The sequence below is a fragment of the Pongo pygmaeus genome, chromosome 1 (genome assembly GCF_028885625.2).
Source record: "Pongo pygmaeus isolate AG05252 chromosome 1, NHGRI_mPonPyg2-v2.0_pri, whole genome shotgun sequence".
NCBI lineage: Eukaryota > Metazoa > Chordata > Mammalia > Primates > Hominidae > Pongo > Pongo pygmaeus.
Genome location: NC_072373.2, coordinates 184,667,377 through 184,688,984, shown reverse-complemented (window position 1 = coordinate 184,688,984; position 21,608 = coordinate 184,667,377). Strand labels below are relative to the sequence as shown.

The following is a 21,608-nucleotide window of genomic DNA, read 5'->3' as shown; positions in this document are numbered from 1 at the left end:
GCCATTGCACTTCTAGCCTGGGTGACAGAGTAAGACTCCATCACAAAAAAAAAAAAAAAAAAAAAAGAAAAAAAAAAGTGGATGTGGGCCACATTGTGTCACATTGCCATTTCTGGCTGATGGGAGGCTAAGAAAGTATCTGGCTGTATTAGTTTTGTATTAACATGTAATACAAATATATAATTACCACAAGCTTAGAAGCTTAACATAACATGCATTTATTATCTCACAGTTTCTGTCTAGATTTATGTTCTTTGCTTCAGGGTTCGGTTCTTTGCTTCAGGGTCTCATCAGGCTTCCACCAAGTTGTGTGGGCTGTGTTCCCATCTGGGTGCTCAACTGGAGAAGGGCCTGTTTCCAAGCTCAGTCTCACTGTTAGGAGAACTCATTTCCTCCTGCTTGTAGGATTGGAACTACAGAGTTTTTTCTTTTGTTTTGTTTTTCTTTTGTTTCTTTTCTTTTGCTGTTGGGCCAGAGGCTGTCCTAGAGGTTGCCTGGAGTTTCCTGCCACATGGACCTCTCCATAGGCAGTTCAGAGAATGACAGCTTGCTTTGTCAAGGCCATTAGGAGTGCAAGAGTGAGTCTTCTAGCAAGATAGAGTCTTATATAATGTAACATAATCAAGGAAATGATATCGTGTTACTTTTTTTGTATTCTATTGGTTGGAAACAAGTCAAAGTCCTCATCTCCATTCATGGGAAGGGATTACATAAAGGTGTAAAATACCGGGAAGCAGGTAGAGCAGGAGGACTAGCTTAGAGTCTATCTGCCCAATAACTCTCGCAGTCCCAATATGGAAGGTGAGAAGGTAGAATGGGTTCTGGTCCTTAAGTTACCAAGGCTGAGTCAGTGGGTTCTCCTGCCAGAGACTGTTGATCTGTAATGATGATGCAACTATGAAGAGAGGGTTAGAATTACTTTGCAGGGGTGCACAGTAGCAGCGCAGCTCATTGCCTGGTGGTTGTGACAGCAGTGTCCTGAGATTGTCCCTGAGGTGCAGTCTGTGGGGGCTCCTTGTTTCCTGCCAGTTACATAAGCCTTTTTCTCCTATCTCTGTTCAGCTCTGTGATGCATTCTATGTAGCCTTCTAAGAAATTACCCCTTAGGCTTAAGATAGTCAGAGTTGTTTCTGTTATTTGTAACTAAGGATGTGACAGACCCTGTACATGTAGCTGGAATAATTATAAATAGTTGTCACAGCATGGATTAATGAGAGAAGGAGAGGGAGGTAGAGGCCAGATTTGGATGGCCTTGCCAGCCATAGTAAGTTTATACTTCATCTTGAGATTCATTTAACTGTTTTTTGTTTTTTTTTTTGAGATGGAATCTCACTCTGTCGCCCAGGCTGGAGTTCAGTGGCGTGATCTTGGCTCACTGCAAGCTCCACCTCCCGGGTTCACTTCATTCTCCCGCCTCAGCCTCCCGAGTAGCTGGGACTACAGGCGCCTGCCATCACGCCCAGCTAATTTTTTGTATTTTTAGCAGAGACAGGGTTTCACCGTGTTAGCCAGGATGGTCTTGATCTCCTGACCTCATTATCTACCTGCCTTGGCCTCCCAAAGTGCTGGGATTACAGGAGTGAGCCGCCATGCCCGGCCTCATTTAACTGTTTTTTTTTTTTTTTTTTTTTTTTTTGAGACGGAGTCTTGCTCTGTCACCCGGGCTGGAGTGCAGTGGCAAGATCTTGGCTCACTGCAAGCTCTGCCTCCCGGGTTCATGCAGTTCTCAGCCTCCCGAGTAGCTGGGACTACAGGCGCCCACCACCACGCCTGGCTAATTTTTTTGTATTTTTAGTAGAGACGGGGTTTCACTGTGTTAGCCAGGATGGTCTTGATCTCCTAACTTCATGATCTGCCTGCCTTGGCCTCCCAAAGTGCTGGGATTATAGGCGTGAGCCACTGCACCCGGTCCATTTAATGGTTTTAAGCAAGCAAGTAACATATAGGAAGAGTCTTGTGAGGGCTTTTTGAAGGATGAGTTTGAAGACAATGAGACTGGCATAAGTGAACCAGTTAGAAGGTTTTCCCAGTCAAGTAGGTGAGGGAAGATGAGACTTGAGGTGGTGCCAATGGGACTGAAAGAGGAGGCAGATTGGAGAAATAGTGAGGTTATAGAGGCAATAAGACTTGTTCATTTATTGGATGTGAGGAAAGGACAAGGAAGGAGTCCAGATGATTTCCAGGTTTCTGGTTGAGGCAACTGGATGGGTGGTAAGGAACTGGGACAGGGAATAGAGGAGCAGGCTGGTGACAGGCTGTAGAGCACATTGGTTATGTGGGTCCTCCCGTCCTCCCAGAAGGAATCCATCACTTTTTCCACTTTTATAGGTGTTTCCACACTGTCTTTCTGTCCGGATCTGACAGACCTGGGTTTGAATCCTGGCTTTGGACTTATAAACTGTGTGATGTTGAGCATATTACGTAATTTGAGCCTATTTCCTCAACTGTAAAATGGAAATACAACTTACTTCTTGTTTGTGTATGTCTGAATTGAATGCACAGTGTGTGGTATCCAGTGGGCACTCCATAGTGTTGGGTATTTTTATTACTCAGAAAGAGGTCAGGGAAGAGGCCCAGGACAAATGGGTGAAGGCTTTAAGCAAGGCTTCTAGGTCAAAAGAGGAAAAACACAACATGTGGCAGACCAGCTGAAGCCAGAGGGAGGCCAGAGCTGAGCTACCACCACATGTTGCTGAGCAGATGAGTCACTGCAGGCAGCAGGTCAGGCTACCCAGGCCACAGCAGACTGGGCTGGGCTTTACACGATGACTTCATTGTATGCCGTTTTTGTCCTCTCCTCCTCCCAGAAGGAATCCATCACTTTTTCCACTTTTATACGCGTTTCCACACTGTCTTACTGTCCGGAAAGAGCAAACACGGTGGAAAGGGACAGAAGAGCCAGAATTCCGTCTAGTTTGATCACTGATTTTCTGGGTGACCTGGTGCATTTCACTTCGCCTCAGTCTCTTTATCTGTAATATGAGAATGCGCAGATTTGCCTCCTGAGTGTGATATGAGAATTAGGTGAGGGTTGGCAGGCACTAAATAAAAAGGCATGCATTAGCCTTCTATTCATTAGTTGTGTTATTCTGTCTCCTTCCTGCTCCCGGCCCCTCTCTCCCTAGTTCCTTGAGGACACCGATCGACTCGAACTCATTTTTGGGTCCCTAGCACTGAGCTTGGCCCGGCAGTTTCATGAACGGATGAATGAAAGATTCAATGGGAGTCCGCAGCCGCTGCCGGCGCGCCGAGAGTCCCGCCCCCTTCTGGTCCTCCGACTGCGCGCCAGGGCCACGGGCGGGTCCTTTGCGACCGTTCGCTGGCGCGTGCGCGGGAGGCGGCGCGCGGCCGGAGGTGGCGGGCGGGCTCCCGGTGCGCGCGCGTGAGGGGCGGGGCCGGCCGAAGGCTGGCTGTAGGCAGGCGACTGAGCCGGTGGCGGGTGGCCTTCCCAGCGTGTGCCGGGTGGGAGAAGGCGAGGCGGCAGCGATGCTGTCTCTTCCGTGAGGAGCGCAGAGGAGGTCGCAGCGCCGGAGGCCCCAGAAGGCTCGAAGGCGCCGCGGGCTGGGGTCGGTGGCTTAGGGCGCCCGCCCGGCCATGGTGGCCGCGGGCGGTGGTTGGCGCGGCTGCGCTGCGGCCCGGGGCAGTGCGGAGCCGGGACAGTCGCGGCGCTGACGCCGGCGGGCCCCAGCTGCAGATATGAAGCGGAGCCGCTGCCGCGACCGACCGCAGCCGCCGCCCCCCGACCGCCGGGAGGATGGAGTTCAGCGGGCGGCGGAGCTGCCCCAGTCTTTGCCGTCGCGCCGGCGAGCGCCGCCCGGGAGGCAGCGGCTGGAGGAGCGGACGGGCCCCGCGGGGCCCGAGGGCAAGGAGCAGGTAGGGCGGGTTGGAATCCGGGAGGGGGAACCTGAATGGAAGCCGTGGGGGAGGGGATCTTCGGCGGGAGGACCCGGACTGGAGCTTTGGAGGGGTGGGGTCTGAGTAGTTCGCGGGGAGGAGTGGGAGGTCTGGGGAGGCCGAGAAATGGGGAGTGGAGAAATGGAAGTGGTGGCCTGGGGTTGTATTGGAAATGGGGGAGTAGAAGAATGAAAAATTGGTGCAAGAGATAGGGGTTCTGGATGGGGCGAAAGGACGCTGGAGTGTGGGCTGAGTTGTGTGAGCTGCAACGAGTAGGTTTACTAAAGAGGCGTTGAGGAGTTATCCATAGGAGTAAATAGAGTAAGATGTAAGTCAGTTTGATATAGTGTTATCCTGTTTCCCAGAGGTTGTCCTTAAAATTGTAAAAACGGATGACACTCCCAAGCATTCTCTGATTTGGCCATTATTATACTTTTGTACCAGTGTGTTCACAATCATTGTTAAGGTTCTCTTTACCAATCATCTATTTCACAAGAAAGCACTTGTGAAACACCTGCATGTGAGCAGTGTTAAGCCCAATTTTGTGAATAGAATTCGTAGATATATGGTTTGCCTTCTAGTTTTCCACTGAAAACGCATTACTGGGAAAACACAGCAGCATACAAATATTCATGGAGTTTCTGAATGAACAGGATGTGTTTATGTAATTTATTAGTCAAGAATAGGTGTATTTATGAGTAGGGGATAAAGGTCAGTTTTATCAGGCAGGAGAAGCTGCCACTAGCAGCGGTAGTAAGTTTAGTGAAAGGAGAATAAGTGATCCTTGGTCTTGTTGGACTTACAGAAAAGTGTTCTGTAGTAATGAACTCTAGTGACAGCTTTCCTTTTGTTCAGCTCTATTCGGGTGCTGATAGAGCTGATAGTGATTTCATCCTTGAATGTTTTAAGACTTCTTACAGGTCTCTTACCTCTTTTCTCTCAGATAAATTAGCATTTTCCTTAGACACTTTTTTTTTTTTGAGACGAAGTCTCGCTCTGTCGGCCAGGCCAGAGTGCAGTGGCATTATTTCGGCTCACTGCAACCTCCACCTCCTGGGTTCAGCGATTCTCCTGCCTCAGCCTCCCGACTAGCTGGGATTACAGGTGCTTACCACCATGTCCAGCTAATTTTTTTGTATTTTTAGTAGAGACAGGGTTTCACCATGTTGGCCAGGCTGGTCTCGAACTCCAACCTCAGGTAATCAGGATTACAGGCATGAGCCACTGTGTCCGGCTCTTTAGACAGTTTAAAAATTATATACCATGCTAGGTAGCCCTTGGACTTTTCTCCCCTTTTGTTCTTCCACCTCTTATTCCCCACTGAGCCCTGAGGAGACTGCACCATTGACCATCTCTGCCCCTGCTTCCAGCTGCTGAGCATTGTCCTCTTGCTGCAATTTACTCTGCCATGTACCTAATACTTACCTTTTACATTCTCTGCAGTATCATCTAGTCAAAACTTGTACAATGAACTTCAAGTCCAGATCCTTTCCTGTCTCAGTTTACCTGTCCAGTTGACCTTACTGCATATTTCATGGAAGAGTTCAAGATTACTTGATTTTTCCCTCCTGTTTATTTTATGATTTTTGTGTTTACTCATCCTTAGCTTCAGTCTCAGAGAAAGAAGTACTCATCCTCCTCTCCGAGTCTAATTTCTCTACTTATGTCCTTGATTTCATCCTCTTTTGTTTGCCTTAGACCCTTACTACTCTCTTTGTTTTATATCACAAATAAAAACAAAACAACATAATTTCCCTGAATTGTGTAACCTACCCAAACGACTTTGTTATCTCTTCTTTGCTTCCCCAACAGCCTTCTTGAAAAATGAGTTTGTATTCAGTGTCTTAGCTTCCTCACCTTGTATACATTTCTAATATGGTTTGGCTTCTTCACTTATACTTTCCCAAAACTGATGTCTTTAAGGTCACCAAAACCTTTTTTTGTGTGGGATTACTTTTTTATTGAGGTTTGACAAATCAAAGGTTCATTCAGTCCATGAAATATTACAGAATGAGTACCTGTATGATCACAACTCACATCAGGATGGAGAACATTCCCAGTACCCTAGAATGCTCCCTGTGCTTTCTCCTAGCACTACCCTTTTACAGATGTAACTTCCCTCAGCACCTCTGTCACTATAGATTTGTTTTGAACTAATACTTCATATAAATGGAATCATAGTCTGTACTGTTTTGTGACCAGATTCTTTCATTCGGATCATGTCTTGAGACTCATCCATGTTGTTGCTTATAGAAACAGTTCTTTTTCATTGCTGTGTAATTTTCCATTGTATGAATGTATTGTGATGGTTACTAACACTTATTTTTCTTTTTGAGACAGGATCTCACTCTGTCACCCAGGCTGGAGTGTAGTGGTGCAGTCATAGCTCACGGCAGCCTTGAACTCCCAGGCTCAAGTGATCCTCCTGCCTCAGCCTCCCAAGTAGCTGGGACCATAGGCACATACCACCATGCCCGGCTAATTTTTTTATTTATTTTTCTTTTTCTTTTTGAGACAGAGTCTTCCTCTGTCGCCCAGGCTGGAGTGCAGCGGCACATTCTTGGCTCACTGCAACCTCTGCCTCCCGGATTCAAGCCATTCTCCTGCCTCAGCCTCCCGAGTAGCTGGGATTACAGGCATGCACCACCATGCCTGGCTAATTCTCTATTTTTAGTGGAGATGGGGTTTCACCATGTTGGCCAGGCTAGTCATGAGCTCCTAACCTCAGATGATCTGCCCGCCTTGGCCTCCCAAAGTGCTGGGATTACAGGCGTGAACTACCATGGCCTAATTTTTTATTTTTTGTAGAGGTGGTATCTTACCATGTTGGTCAGGCTAGCCTCGAACTACTGGGCTCAAGTGATTCTCCCACCTTGACCTCCCAAAGTGCTGGGATTACAGGCATGAGTGCCCAGCTTGTTTTTCAAATTAAAATATAATTCATGGCTACTTGTGAAAAGTTTTCATTGTGAAATAGTTACAGAGAGAAATATGTAAAAGTCCTGGGAACCTTTAAATTACTAAATCTGATAGTCTTTTCCTCATCTTGTCCGACCTGTATGAACTATTTGTTACTGTTGACTGTGTGTTCCTTGTTGACATTTTTTTCTCTTTTTTCATATAATATCCATTCTGTTACTGCTTCTCTGACTGCTCTCTTGCGTGTCTTTGTCTTGTGTTTTCTCTTCCTGTTCCTGAAATGTTCCTTGAGGACATGTCCTCTGTCCTTAGCTTGATCCTTTATTGTACTCTATTTAGCAGGCTCACTCTGTTTGTAGATGTTGAGGATGTAGAACAAGGGTCTGCAGTCCTCTTTATTTATGGCATTGTGTCCCAGAACATCCTTGTAAAGTGAGCTGAGTCTCTTTAGGTGTGACCTCTTTCCTTAGCTCTACATTTCCATTTTTGTGCTTAACATTTCCACCATAGACTCATCATTTGTGTTCTTAACATTTGTGATTTTTTTTTTTTTTGAGACAGGGTCTCACTTTGTCACCCAGGCTGGAGTGCAGTGGTAGGACCTCAGCTCACTCCAACCTTTGCCTCCCAGGCTCAAGTGATTCTCCAGCTTCAGCCTCCCCAGTAGCTGGGATTACAGGCGTCCGCCACCACGCCTGGCTAATTTTTGTATTTTTAGTAGAGACGGGGTTTCACCATGTTGGCCAGGCTGATCTCAAACTCCTGACCTCAGGTGATCCACCTGCCTCGGCCTCCCAAAGTCCTGGGATTACAGGTGTGAGCCACTGTGCCCGGCCTAACATTTGTGATTTTTATAATTTGATAGTGACCTTGAAAGTTCATAATTTGTAATAATTTATGATTTTAAAAAGGCCAAAATTTTCATTGTGTGTGTTGAGACTGGTTGAATTCTATTTATTTGGGTAGTAAGAGCCCAGCTGATCAGCAAGCATCTACATCTCACCGGTAACTTTTTTTTTCCATTTCTCATGACATGGAACAGTGCTTGTTACAGTTTTTATTATACTGGTATTTAGGAATACGTTCTAATCAGGATGTAGGACTTGGATCTCCAGAAGGTCAGTGGTTTACTGTATCATGAAAATAGAATAATTTCTGTGTTGAAATATGCTTCTCTCTGTGTCTTTCCTTTTTGTCATCCAACATGAAATTACATCTGTGGCTTTTTTTGTTTGTTTTTTTTTGAGATGGAGTCTTGCTCTGTCACCCAGGCTGGAGTGCAGTGGCGCGATCTCGGCTTATTGTAACCTCTGCCTCTCAGGTTCAAGCGTTTCTCCTGTCTCAGCCTCCTGAGTAGCGCATGCCTGGCTAATTTTTTGTATTTAGTAGAGATGCGGTTTCACTGTGTTGCCCAGGCTGGTCTCGAACTCCTGAGCTTAGGCAATCCACCCGCCTTGACCTCCCAAAGTATTAGGATTACAGGCGTGAGCCACTGCGCCTGGCCTACATCTGTGGTCTTTTACTTCTTCTCCTTTGACTCCCTTAGCCAGTCTGGCATTAGGTTCTCTCGATTCTACCTTCATGAAATCTTTCAAACCATTATTCCCATTGTCACTACCTTAATTTCATATTTATAAACTTTAGTCTTGGTTGTTGCAGTATCTTAACTGTAATTACTCAGTCTTCAGTCTTTTAACCTCTAATATATTTCATGTTCTATTAACAAAAGATTGGAACTCATTGCCTCCCTGGCTAATGGTAAGTGCTTTTTAAATACTCATTAAATGTTCATTTCATTTCTCTATATTCATATACCTTCATAAGCTTCTTATTACCCATAGAATTAAGCCTGAGGACTTGGCATTCAAGGTCTACTTGATACTTAGCACTTTTTGTTAGAAGAGTCAAAGTTAGATGCCACTTCTCTTGGTTCCTTGGGACCCTCTGCTTTTCTCGATCATGGCATACAATACTAAAATTATCTTGTTTCTCTCATTAGTAAGTTCTTTGAGACTCAGACTGTTCCATTTAATTCTGTATACCTAGGGCTTAGTATAGTACTTGAAACATAGTTATTTGTGTATTTATTAGAAACATAGATATTTGCTCAATGTCCTAATTGATTGTAAGTCATTTCAAATGAATTCCTCTGAGGCTGTCTTAATCATCATGGTATCTTCAGCCTCTAGTATTTTAACTGATATGTAATAGACATTCAGTAAGTATTTGTTTATTGTTAGGCACTTTGATCTACTTTAATTAGTCATCAGTTTCAGAAGCTCTTTATTCTCTGCCACTACATATTAAAATTCTACTCAGTTTTCCAGGCCTAACTCAAATGCCACAGAAACTTCTGTGATGCCAGGTGTGGTGGCTCATACTTGTAATCCCAGCACTTTGGGAGGTTGAGCAGGCCGGTTGCTTGAGCTCAGGAGTTGAGACCAGACTGAGCAACATGGTGAAACCCCATCTCTACAAAAAATACAAAAATTAGTTGGGGTTGGTGGTGCGTGCCTGTGGGTCCAGCTACTTGGAAGGCTGAGGTGGGACCCCAGGAAGTTGAGGCTGCAGTGAGCCAAGGTTGTACCACTGCACTCCAGTCTGGGTGACAGAGTGAGACCATGTCTCAAAAAGAAAGCAAAAAACAAACAAACAAAAAAAACAAAAACAAAACCACACACACAAAAAAACTCTTCTGCAAAGTTGTTTTTCCACATGGGATCCTTGGAGGATCCTTAATTGGGCTTCAGGAAATCTGTGAATGTCCTGAAATTCCAGTTCTCAAAATTCTGTGGTTTAAAAGTGAAAGCTTAGGTTCCAAGAGATCAAATGCAAAAATGATTGGAAAGCACATAAGAAGTAGGTGCTTAATAAGTAGTCTTATCTCATTTTGTTTCTGTAACACATTGTTTGATCCATTCCTGGTCATATAAAGTAGATGCTGAATAAATATTTGCTGAATGAAAGGATGAATCAGTGTTTTAGCACTTTCATCTTTCTGTGTTTTTTTGTATTTCATTTTTGCTTCTAAGTTGCATGTTATTGAAGGTAAGAACTATGTCATCATTTTGTCTAACAATGCAGAGCCAAAGGCTTTGCTCACAATAGGTGCTCAGTAATTATTTATTGAATGAATGAATGGAGAATGATTCAAATATTTTAAATTTTAGTAATTTGAGTAATAATGGTTATATGGTAGGAGTAGACAAAGGAAATAGAATATTTTTGGGGATGGCAGAAGATGAGTTCAACTTTAGTTCCTAAAATACCCTCAGTGTGACAGGAATTTTAAAAAATTATTTTAATGGAAATCAGAACCTCTTTCTTCTGCATTACAGGGTTAGTACATTGGGAAAAGCATAGAGCAGAAAGCACATAGAAGGGAAGCTGCATAATATATGTAGGAACTATAATCGGTTTGTTATTGCCAGACCCAGAGCTTTATGTTGAAGGCATAAATGCTAAGTTAGACATTAAAGAAGCCTTGATTGTTGAGGGTCTTTAGTGTGATATAAAAGGATAATTGGCTGGGTGTGGTGGCTCACGCCTGTAATCCCAGCACTTTGGGAGACCAAGGTGGGTGGATCACCTAAGGTTAGGAGTTCGAGACCAGCCTGGCCAACATGATGAAACCCCGTCTCTACTAAAAATACAAAAATTAGCCAGGCGTCTTGGTGGGCGCCTGTAATCCCAGCTACTTGGGAGGCTGAGGCAGGAGAATCGCTTGAACCCGGGAGGTGGAGGTTGCGGTAAGCCAAGATCGCACCACTGTACTCCATCCTGGGCGACAGAGCGAGATTCCGTCTCAAAAAAAAAAAAGGTAATAAGTAGGGAAGCAGTATATTCTTTTTTTTTTTGAGGCAGAGTCTTGCTTTGTGGCCCAGGCTGGAGTGCAGTAGCACGATCTCGGCTCACCGCAACTTCCGCCTCCCACGTTCAAGCTATTCTCCTGCCTCAGCCTCCCAAGTAGCTGGGATTACAGGCATTGGCCACCATGCCTGGCTAATTTTGTATTTTAGTAGAGACGGAGTTTTTCCATGTTGGTCAGGCTGGTCTCAAACTCCCGACCTCAAGTGATCCACCTGGCTCGGCCTCTCAAAGTGTTGGGATTACAGGCGTGGGCCACCGTGCCTAGCCGAGAGCAGTATATATATTTTTTTTTTTTGGAGACGAAGTCTCGCTCTTGTCTCCCAGGCTGGAGTGCGATGGCGCGATCTCGGCTCACTGCAGCCTCCGCCTGTGGGGTTCAAGCAATTCTCCTGCCTCAGCCTCTCGAGTCGCTGGGATGCCACCATGCCCAGCTAATTTTTGTATTTTTGTATTTTTTTTTTTTTTTTTTGAGACGGAGTCTCGCTCTGTCGCCCAGACTCGAGTGCAGTGGCGCGATCTCGGCTCACTGCAAGCTCCGCCTCCCAGGTTCGTCATTCTCCTGCCTCAGCCTCCGGAGTAGCTGGGATTACAGGCGCCCACCACGATGCCCGGCTAATTTTTTTGTATTTTCAGTAGAGACGGGGTTTCACCATGTTAGCCAGGATGGTCTCCATCTCCTGACCTCGTGATCTGTCCGCCTCGGCCTCCCAAAGTGCTGGGATTACAGGCGTGAGCCACCGCACCCGGCTTTTTTTTTTTTTGACACAGAGTCTCACTTTGTCACCCAGGCTGGAGTGCAGTGGCCTGATCTTGGCTCACTGCAAGCTCCGCCTCCCGGGTTCCCGCCATTCTCCTGCCTCAGCCTCCCGAATAGCTGGGACTACAGGCGCCCGCCACCATGCCCAGCTAATTTTTTTGTGTTTTTAGTAGAGACAGGGTTTCACTGTGTTAGCCAGGATGGTCTTGATCTCCTGACCTCGTGATCCGCCGTCTTGGCCTCCCAAAGTGCTAGGATTACAGGCGTGAGCCACTGTGCCCGGCCTAATTTTTCTATTTTTAGTAAAGACGGGGTTTCACCATGTTGGCCAGGCTGGTCTGGACCTCCTGACCTCAGGTGATCTGCCCGCCTCGGCCTCCCAAAATGCTGGGATTACAGGTGTGAGCCACCGTGCGCGGCACAGGAGCAGTATATTTTTATTTGTGTTTTAGTTGGATTACTCTGGCAACTGTGTGGAGGATAGGATGCAGGACATGCTGTTTGAAACATGAGCATTTGAGAAGTCTTCCGAGTTTTCAGTGCAAAAGGGTATTTGACCTCCTTTCCCTCTTCTCCAGGGTATGGGTAAGGGCTAGCTCCTAAAAAGCTGTTAACTTTGAAATATTTAGTTTCATCAAAAGTACTGGGAGCAGAGAGCCTATGGTGGCTTGAAGCAGGTTGGCAAATGTTCCCTGATGAGGGTAAGACACATGTGCTTACAGAGTTTTCCCGTAATTGTTCTGGATGTCTCTTGGCCTAAAGATCAATCTGTAAGCTTTTTTTTTTTTTTTTTTTTTTTTTAAGACGGAGTCTGGCACTGTTGCCCGGGCTGGAGTGTGCAGTGGTGCCATCTTGGCTCACTGCAACCTCCACCTCCCAGGTTCAAGTGATTCTCCTGCCTCAGCCTCCCGAGTAGCTGGGATTACAGGCATGTGCCACCACGCCTGGCTAATTTTGTATTTTTAGTAGAGACTAGGTTTCTCCATGTTGGTCAGGCTGTCTCAAACTCCCGACCTCAGGTGATCCGCCCACTTTGGCCTCCCAAAGTGCTGGGGTTACAAGCATAGGCCACTGTGCCTGGCCCTACTCCTATTTTTAATAGTCTGTGTAACATTTTCATTTGGATATCTCAGAGACCTCTCAAACTTAACATGTCCAAAAATGAAGTCTTGATTTTCACTTTCTAGTCTGCTTCTTCCCCAGTCTTCCTCATGTCAATAGATGGTACTACTCATTTACCAGAACAAAACTGGAGGTTGTGTTTGATTTTTTTCTTAACCTTACCTGTATTCCACATTCAGCCCCTCAGGTCTGTCTGCTGCTACAGTTGTCCCTCAATATCTCTGGGGGATTGAGTACATGACCCCCTACAGATACCAAACTCTGGTATGCTCAAGTTCTATCTATAAAATGGCATAGTATTTGCATGTAACCTATGTATATCCTCCCATGTACTTTAAATCATCTCCAGATTATTTATAATACATAATACAATGTAAATGCTATGTAAATAACTGTTATACTCTATTGCTTAGGTAATAGTGACAAGAAAAAATATCTATACGTGTTCAGTATAGATGCAACTATTCATTTTCTTTTTCTCTGAATACAGTCATGTTCCACATAATTATGTTTTAGTCAGTGATGGATGACATACAAGATGGGGGTCCCATAAGATTATTACTATTATTATCATTTTTTTTTTGAGACCGAGTCTTGCTCTGTTGCTCAGGCTGGAGTGCAGTGGTGCGATCTCAGCTCACTGGAACCTCCGCCTCCTGGGTTCAAGCGATTCTCCTGCCTCAGCCTCCCAAGTAGCTAGGATTATAGGCAGCCGCCACCACGCCTGACCAATTTTTTTTTTTTTTTTGAGATGAAGTTTCGCTCTTGTCCCCCAGGCTGGAGTGCAGTGGCACGATCTTGGCTCACTGCAACCTCTGCCTTCCGGATTCAAACAATTCTTCTGCCTCAGCCTCCCGAGTAGCTGGGATTACAGGCTTCTGCCACCACACCTGGCTAATTTTTATATTTTTAGTAGAGACAGGGTTTCACCATGTTGGCCAGGCTGGTCTCGAACTTCTGACGTCAGGTGATCCGCCCACCTCGGCCTCCCAAAGTGCTGGGATTATAGGCATGAACCACTGCGCCTGGCCAGATTATTATTTTTTTATTAAACTTTTTTTTTTAGATAGAGATGAAGTCTTGCTATGTTGCCCAGGCTGGTCTTGAACTCTTGGCCTCAAGCAGTCCTTCTGCCTTGGCCTTCCAAAGTGTTGGGATTATAAGTATGAACTATTATGCCTGGCTTCCCATAAGATTATAACAGAGTTGAAAAATTTCTATTGCCTAGTGACATCTAGCTATTACAGCATTATAGTGCAACACATTACATGTTCATGGTAATGCCTGTGTAAAACCTACTGCACTGCCATGGTATAAAGGTACAGCACATAGAGTTAGTGCATGCACAGCACATAATACCAAATGATGATAATATACAACTATGTTACTTGCTTATGTATTTACTATACTATACTTTCTATTGTTATTTTAGAGTGTACCCCTACTTATTAAAAAAAAAAGTTAACTGTAAAACAGCCTCAGACAAGTCCTTCAGTGTAATTCCAGGGAAGACATTGCTACCATAGGAGATGACAGCTCCGTGTCACCTCCATTATTGCTCCATTATTGCCCCTGAATACCTTCCCATGGGACAAGATGTGGAGGTGGAAGACAGTGATATTGATGATCTCGACCCTGTGTAGGCCTAGGCTAGTGCATATGTTTGTATCTTACCTTCTAACAAAACAGTTTAAAAAGTAAAAAAAAAAAAAATTAATAGAAAAAAGATTATAGAATAAGGATAATGAAAGAAAATATTTTGTATAATGTGTTTGTATTTTAAGCTAAGTGTTATTACAGAAGAGACAAAAAGTTAAAGAAGGCTGGGCATGGTGGCTCGTGTCTGTAATCTCAGCACTTTGGGAAGCTGAGGTGGGAGGATCACTTGAGCCCGGGAGTTGGAGACCAGCCTAGGCAAGACAGGAAGACTGTCTCTACAAAAAATAAAAAAATTAGCTGGGTGTGGCACTTTGGGAGGCTGAGGAGTGTGGATCACAAGGTCAGGAGATGGAGACCATCCTGGCTAACATGGTGAAACCCCATCTCTACTAAAAATACACAAAATTAGCCGGGTGTTGTAGTGGACGCCTGTAGTCCCAGCTACTTGGGAGGCTGAGGCAGGAGAATGGCATGAACCTGGGAGGCGGAGCTTGCAGTGAGCTGAGATTGCACCACTGCACTCCAGCCTGGGCGACAGAGCGAGACTCCATCTCAAAAAAAAAAAAAAAAAAAATTAGCTGGGTGTGGTGGCTCATACCTGTAGCCAGCTATGTTGGGGGGCTAAGGCAGGAGGATGGCTTGAGTGCAGTAGTTAGAGGCTGCAGTGAGCTATGATTGTGCCACCATACTCCAGCGTTGGCAATAGAATGACACCCTTTTTTTAAAAAAATTAAAAAGTTAATAAAGTAAAAAATTACAGTAAGGTAAAGTTAATTTATTATTAAAAATATTTTATTTTTGAGATGGAGTCTCTTTTTGTCCCTCAGGCTGGATGGAGTGCAGTGGCGTGATTTTGGCTCACTGCAACCTTCGCCTTCCGAGTCCAAGTAATTCTCCCGCCTTAGTCTCCTGAGTAGCTGGGATTATAGGTGCCTGCCACCATGCCTGGCTAATTTTTGTATTTTTATTAGAGACAGCGTTTCGCCATGTTAGTCAGGGTGGTCTTGAACTCCTGACCTCAGGTGATCCACCCGCCTCAGCCTCCCAAAGTGCTGGGATTACAGGCGTGAGCCACCGCGCCCGGCCTAAAGAGAGAAAAATATTTTAAAATAAACTTACAGGCTGGGCACGGTGGCTCATGCCTATGATCCCAACACTTTGGGAGGTCGAGGCGGGTGTATCACCTGAGGTCAGGAGTTTGAGACCAGCCTGGCAAACATGGCAAAACCCCGTCACTACTAAAAACACAAAAATTAGCCCAGCGTGGTGGCACACGCCTATAGTTCCAGCTACTTGGGAGGCTGAGGCAGGAGAATTGCTTGAACCCGGGAGTTGGAGGTTGTAGTGAGCCAAGATCACGCCATTGTACTCCAGCCTGGGTGACAAGAGCGAAACTCTATCTCAAAAATAAAAAGAAAAAGCTATCTTGACCTTTGATTTGTTGGTGTTATTAAACTATTCTTTTATTTTATTCAGCTTGAAAGGAGGCTCTAATTTGTGCATTTTCCCCTTCAGGGAAACTTTTATGGATTTCTTTATTAAGTAGCTGGCTTAGAAGATAGAATAGTCTCCCTAGGTTTTAGAATGTAATTAAGAAAAATTCAGCCCAGGGGAACCATGTGTTAAAATTCTGTGATACTATCTTAGTTGTACCAGCTTTAGTGTAGTTTCCTTAAGGGTGAACCTGAGTAGTAGATGCATATATCCTTTAACCATTAATTTGTTGGAGATTAATAAGCTACATCGTTTCTTTGCCATTATTTCAGCAAAGCAGAAGTAATATAGTTTTGTCAGATCTTCTTTTTTTTTTTTTTTGAAACAGAGTCTCATGCTGTCTCCCAGTCTGGAGTGCAATGATGTGATCTCGGTTCACTGCAACCTCTGTCTCCCAGGTTCAAGCGATTTTCCTGTCTCAGCCTCCTGAGTAGCTAGGACTACAGGCACAAGCCACCACACCCAGCTAATTTTTATATTTTTAGTAGAGATGGGGTTTCGCCATGTTGGGCAGGCTGGTCTTGAACTCCTGACCTCAGGTGATCTGCCCGCATCAGGCTCCCTAAGTGCTGGGATTACAGGCATGAGCCGCTGTGCCTGGTCAAACTTTCTATCTGTTAGGCTTTCAGGAATGTTTTGAAAAGCAGAGGATTTAGAAATAGTTGTTAATAGTTTTTTTTTTAAGTCCTTAAGTTATTTCATAGGGGTGTAACCAAGGTGATTTTTGTTTAAATGACCCAGGAACATTTAAGTTCTACCTTTAACCAGTAAGAGAAAGTGATACTTTGTGACTAGCTCAGTCTTTGGTCTTTTATATTAAAGAACATTACTTCCTGTAACTGATTCAGAAGGACCCCTTGATTGAGGCGCTTCCATTTTCTACACATGGCTTCCAAGGTCACCTGAGGAAAGTGGAGGATGGGCCAATCCTAGAAATGGATTAATCCCTTCCACTCATATTCCATTGCCAGAACTCAGTTTCAGGGCCATGCCTAACTACTGGAGGGCTGGGAAATGTCATGTGGCCTGTGCTCAGGAGGAAGGTGAATCATGCTTGATCAACCTCTAACTAGTTCCTGCCACAGGACTCAAACCCCAATGTAGTCCTTAGCTTAGAACCATACAGAAATCCATTTATTTTGGTTATAGACAGCCTGGAACCATAGCCTCCTTTTTTTCCTTCTAGACCCACAGTTTTGAGTTATATAACAATTTTGAATGCAAGTAAAGGCCTTTTTCCCAAGCGCAGATAGGAGATCTGGAAAAGCTTTTCTGCGGCCTGTGGCAGAGGTAGTCTCTGGCAACCCCAAGAAAGGCAGCTTGGTATGAGGTAGAGAGAGAGAGAGAGAGAGAGAGAGCGACTGATTCCATTTGGGAGAAAGGGAAGAAAACAAGAATCTCTGCCTGGTAATCTTGAGAATTATTGCGGATCTATCCAGGACCACCAAAATTCACCTCTGTGAATCTGTGAGAACCATAGTGTTACTGGGCTTGGGGAACCTCCTAAGCAGATAAGGCTGTAGTGACCAGAAACTTAGATTGGAACACCCAAGTCCCTTCAAATACCTGGAAAGTCTTCCCAAGAATAACAGATGCAAACAAGCCCAGATTGCAAAGACTACAATATATATTTAACTCTTCAGTGCCCAGACACTGACAAATATCCACAAGCATTAAGACCATCCAGGAAAACACGACATCACCAAACAAACTAAGTAAGGCACCAAGGACCAATCCTGGAGAGATAGAGGTACATGACCCTTCAGACAGAGAATCAAAATACCTGTTTTGAGGAAATTCAGAGAAATACAGGATAACACAGATAAGGAAATCAGAATCCTCTCAGGTAACTTCAGCAAAGAAATGGAAATAATTAAAAAGAACCAAGCTGAAATTTTGGAGTTGAAAAATGCAGTTGATATACTAAAGAATGCATCAGAGTCCTTTAATAGCAGAACTGATTAAGCAGAAGAAAGAATTTATTTATTTATTTATTTATTGAGATGGAGTCTCGCTCTGTTGCCCAGGCTGTAGTGCAGTGGCATAATGGCTCCCTGCAACCTCTGCCTCTCAGGTTCAAGCGATTCTCCTGGCTCAGCCTCCCAAGTAGCTGGGATTACAGGTGTGTGCCACCACACCTGGCTAATTTTCTTGTTTTTTAATAGAGACAGGGTTTCACCGTGTCAGCCAGGATGGTCTCGATCTCCTGACCTCGTGATCCACCCGCCTCGGTTTCTCAAAGTGTTGTGATTACAGGTGTGAGCCACAGCACCTGGCCCCAGAAGAAAGAATTAGTGAGCTCGAAGACAGGCTATTTGAAAATACACAGCCAGAGGGGACAAAAGAAGAAAAAGATAAAAAGGAATAAAAAGCATGCCTACAAGATCTAGCCTCCAAAGGGCAAATCTAAGAGTTTTGGCCTTAAAGAGGAGGTAGAGAGATAGGGGTAGAAAGTTTATCGAAGTGAATAACAACAGAGAACTTCCCAAACTTAGAGAAAGATTTCTGTATTCAAGTATAAGGTTCTAGAATGCCAAGCAGATTTAGCCCAAAGAAGACTATCTCGAGGCATTTAATAATCAAACTTCTAAAGGTAAAAGATGAAGGATCCTAAAAGCAGTAAGAGAAAAAACAAAAATAACATACAACGGAGCTTCAATATGTCTGGGACCAGACTTTTCAGTGGAAACCGCTTACAGGCCAAGAGAGAGTGGCATGACATATTTAAAGTGCTGAAGGAAAAAACTTCTATCCTAGAATAGTATATCTGGTGAAAATATTCTTCAAACATGAAGGAGAAATAACGACTTTACAAGACAGAAGTCGAGTAATTTCATCAACACCAGACCTGTCCCACACAAATGCTAAAGGGAGTTCTTCAATCTGAAAGAAAAGGATGTTAATGAGCAATAAGAAATCATCTGAAGGTACAAAACTGACTGGTAATAGTAAGTACACAGAAAAACAGACTACTATATTAATAACAATAATTATGGTGTATAAATGACTCATATCATGAAAAGATGAATTGATCAATCATAATAACTACAACAACTTTTCCAGACATAGACAGTATGGTATTAGGTTGTTGCAAAAGTAATTGTGGTTTTGGACTGTGAATTTTAAATTATTTTAACTAGGCTCAAACACATCTTTATTAATCAAAATAGGAACCATTACAATCAACACATTTTTGCCAGTGAGAAATGTTTGTTCTTGTTGTGTAAAAATCCATGCTTTGGGATTTGACGAACTCTTGGAAAGAATGTTCTGCATCCTGCTGGTCATGGAAATGTTTTCTCTGCAAAACGTTGTCGAGATGCTTGAAGAAGTGGTAGTTGGTTGGTGAGAGGTTAGGTGAATATGGTGGGAGGGAAAACTTCGTAGCCCAATTCATTCACCTGTTGAAGGTTGGTTGTGTGATGTGCAGTTGGGTGTTGTTGTGGAGAATTGGGTCCTTTTTGTTGACCAATGCTGGCGTCAGGCATTGCAGTTTTTGGTGCGTCTCATTGAGATTGTTGAGCATACTTCTCAGATGTTATGCTTTCACTGGGGTTCAGAAAGTTGTAGTGGATCAGACTAACAGCAGAGCACCAAACAGTGACCGTGACCTTTATTTGATACAAGTTTGGCTTTGGGAAGTGCTTTGGAGCTTCTTCTCAGTCCAGCCACTGAGCTGGTTGTCACAGGTTGTCGTATAAAGTCCACTTTTCCTTGCATGTCACAATGTGATCGAGAAATGGTTCACTGTTCTATAGAATAAGAGAAGACGACGCTTCAAAATGATGATTTTTTTTATTTTTCACTCAGCTCATGAGGCACCCACTTAACGAGCTTTTTCACCTTTTCGATTTGCTTCAAATGCTGAATGACTGTAGGATGGTCGATGTTGAGTTCTTCGGCAACTTCTTGTGTAGTTCTAAGAGGATCATTTTCGATGATTGCTCACAATTGGTCGTTGTGAACTTCAGATGGTCGGCCACTACACTCCTCACCTTCAAGGCTCGCCTCCTTTGCAAAACTTTTTGAACCACCACTGCACTGTACAGTTGTTAGCAGTTCCTCTCCAAATGCATTATTGATGTTGTGAGTTGTCTCCTTTGCCTTACGACCCATTTTGAACTTATTTAAAAATCGCTCAAATTTGCTTTTTATCTAACTTCATTTCCATAGTCTAAAACATAAACAGCAAGTAAATAAGTCTCTAGCCAAAAAACATAAAACAAAAAAATGCACATTAAAATGATGTATAATATAGTGGCATTTATTTAAGAATGTATTCCAAGACCGGGCACAGTGGCTCACGCCTGTAATCCCAGCACTTTGGGAGGCTGAGGTGGCTGGATCACCAGAGTTCAGGAGTTTGAGACCAGCCTGACCAACATGGCGAAACCTTGTCTCTACTAAAAATACAGAATTAGCCAGGCCCGGTGGCACATACCTGTAATCCCAGCTACTTGGGAGGCTGAGGCAGGAGAATCGCTTGAACCCAGGAGGCGGAGGTTGCAGTGAGCCGAGATCGTGCCATTGCACTCCAGACTGGGCAACAAGAGCAAAAGTCTGTCTCAAAAAAAAAAAAGAGAGAATGTATTCCAATATCAGATGACAAATTCTAACCATGCAAACCACCGCAATTACGTTTGTACCAACCTAATAGTACTGGAAGTCTTAACTATGGTAATTAGACAAGAAAAAGAAATAAAGGGTATCCAAATTGGAAAAGAAGTCAAATTATCCTTGTTTGCAGATGATGTGATCTTATATTTGGCAAAAGCTTAAAGACTTCACCAAAAAACTATTAGAACTGATAAATTCCGTAAAGTTGCAGGATCCAAAGTCAACACACGGAGATCAGTAGTGTTTCTGTATGCCAACAGTGAACAATCAGAAAAAAATCAAGAAAGTAACCCCATTTACAATAGCTGCAAATAAAATACCTAGGGATTAACCAAAGAGATGAAAGATCTCTCTAATGAAAACTATTAAACACTGATGCAAGAAATTGAAGAGGACATTAAAAAAATGAAAAGATGTTTCATGTTCATGGATTGGAAAAATCACTATTAAAATGTCCATAGTACCCAAAGCAATCTACAGATTCAATACAATTCATATTCAAAATGCCAATGACATTCTCCACAGAAATAGAAAAAACAATTCTAAAATTTATGTGGAACCACAGAGGACTCAGAATAGCCAAAGCTATCTTCAACATAAAGAAGAAAACTGGAGAAATCACATTACCTGACTTGAAAAGATACTAGAAAGCTATGGTAACCAAAACAGCATGGTACTGACATAAAAACAAACATAGACCAATGGAACAGAGTAGAGAACCCATTAATAAATCCATACATTTACAGTGAACTGGTTTTTGACAGAGGTGCCCAAGAACATACTTTGGTAAAAGGACAGTGTGTACAATAAATGGTTCTCGGAAAACTGGAAATCTATATGCAGATATCTACATGCAGAAGAGTGAAACTAGATCCCTATCTCTTCCCATATACAAAAATAAAAAATGTGTTAAAGATTTAAATCTTAAACTTCAAACTCTGAAACTACTAAAAGAAAACTTTGGGGAAACTTGCTAGTACATTGGTTTGGGCAAAAATTTCTTGAGCAATAAATACCCTACATGCAGAGGCAACCAAAGCAAAACTGGATCAAGGGGATCTTTTCTCACTTCCTTTTGTGTGTGTTTTTTAGAATTTTTTTTTTGGTTGCTATGGAGATTACATGTAACATACTAAATTTATAACAGTCTGGTTTGAAATGGTACCAGTTTAACTTCTGTAGTATACAAAAACCTTATTGCTGTATAGCTCCATTTCCTTGATATGTTGTTTTTGTGGCAGATTACATCTTTATTCATTGTGTGCTAAATATCATA

The 21,608-nt window shown here is 43.5% G+C and overlaps 1 protein-coding gene across 7 annotated transcripts in view; it reads left to right on the top strand.

Annotated features, from left to right (window-relative positions):
• The first annotated feature begins 467 nt into the window (after positions 1 to 467).
• MAST2 (microtubule associated serine/threonine kinase 2) overlaps positions 468 to 21,608 on the top strand; it is a 231,660-nt gene continuing 210,519 nt past the window's right edge. For all 7 annotated transcript variants that reach the window (XM_054489601.2, XM_054489590.2, XM_054489581.2 and 4 more), the window contains exon 1: positions 468 to 3,873. In XM_054489601.2, the coding sequence (XP_054345576.1) occupies positions 3,697 to 3,873 (177 nt within the window). In that variant the 5' untranslated portion in view covers positions 468 to 3,696. The remainder of the gene's footprint in view (positions 3,874 to 21,608) is intronic.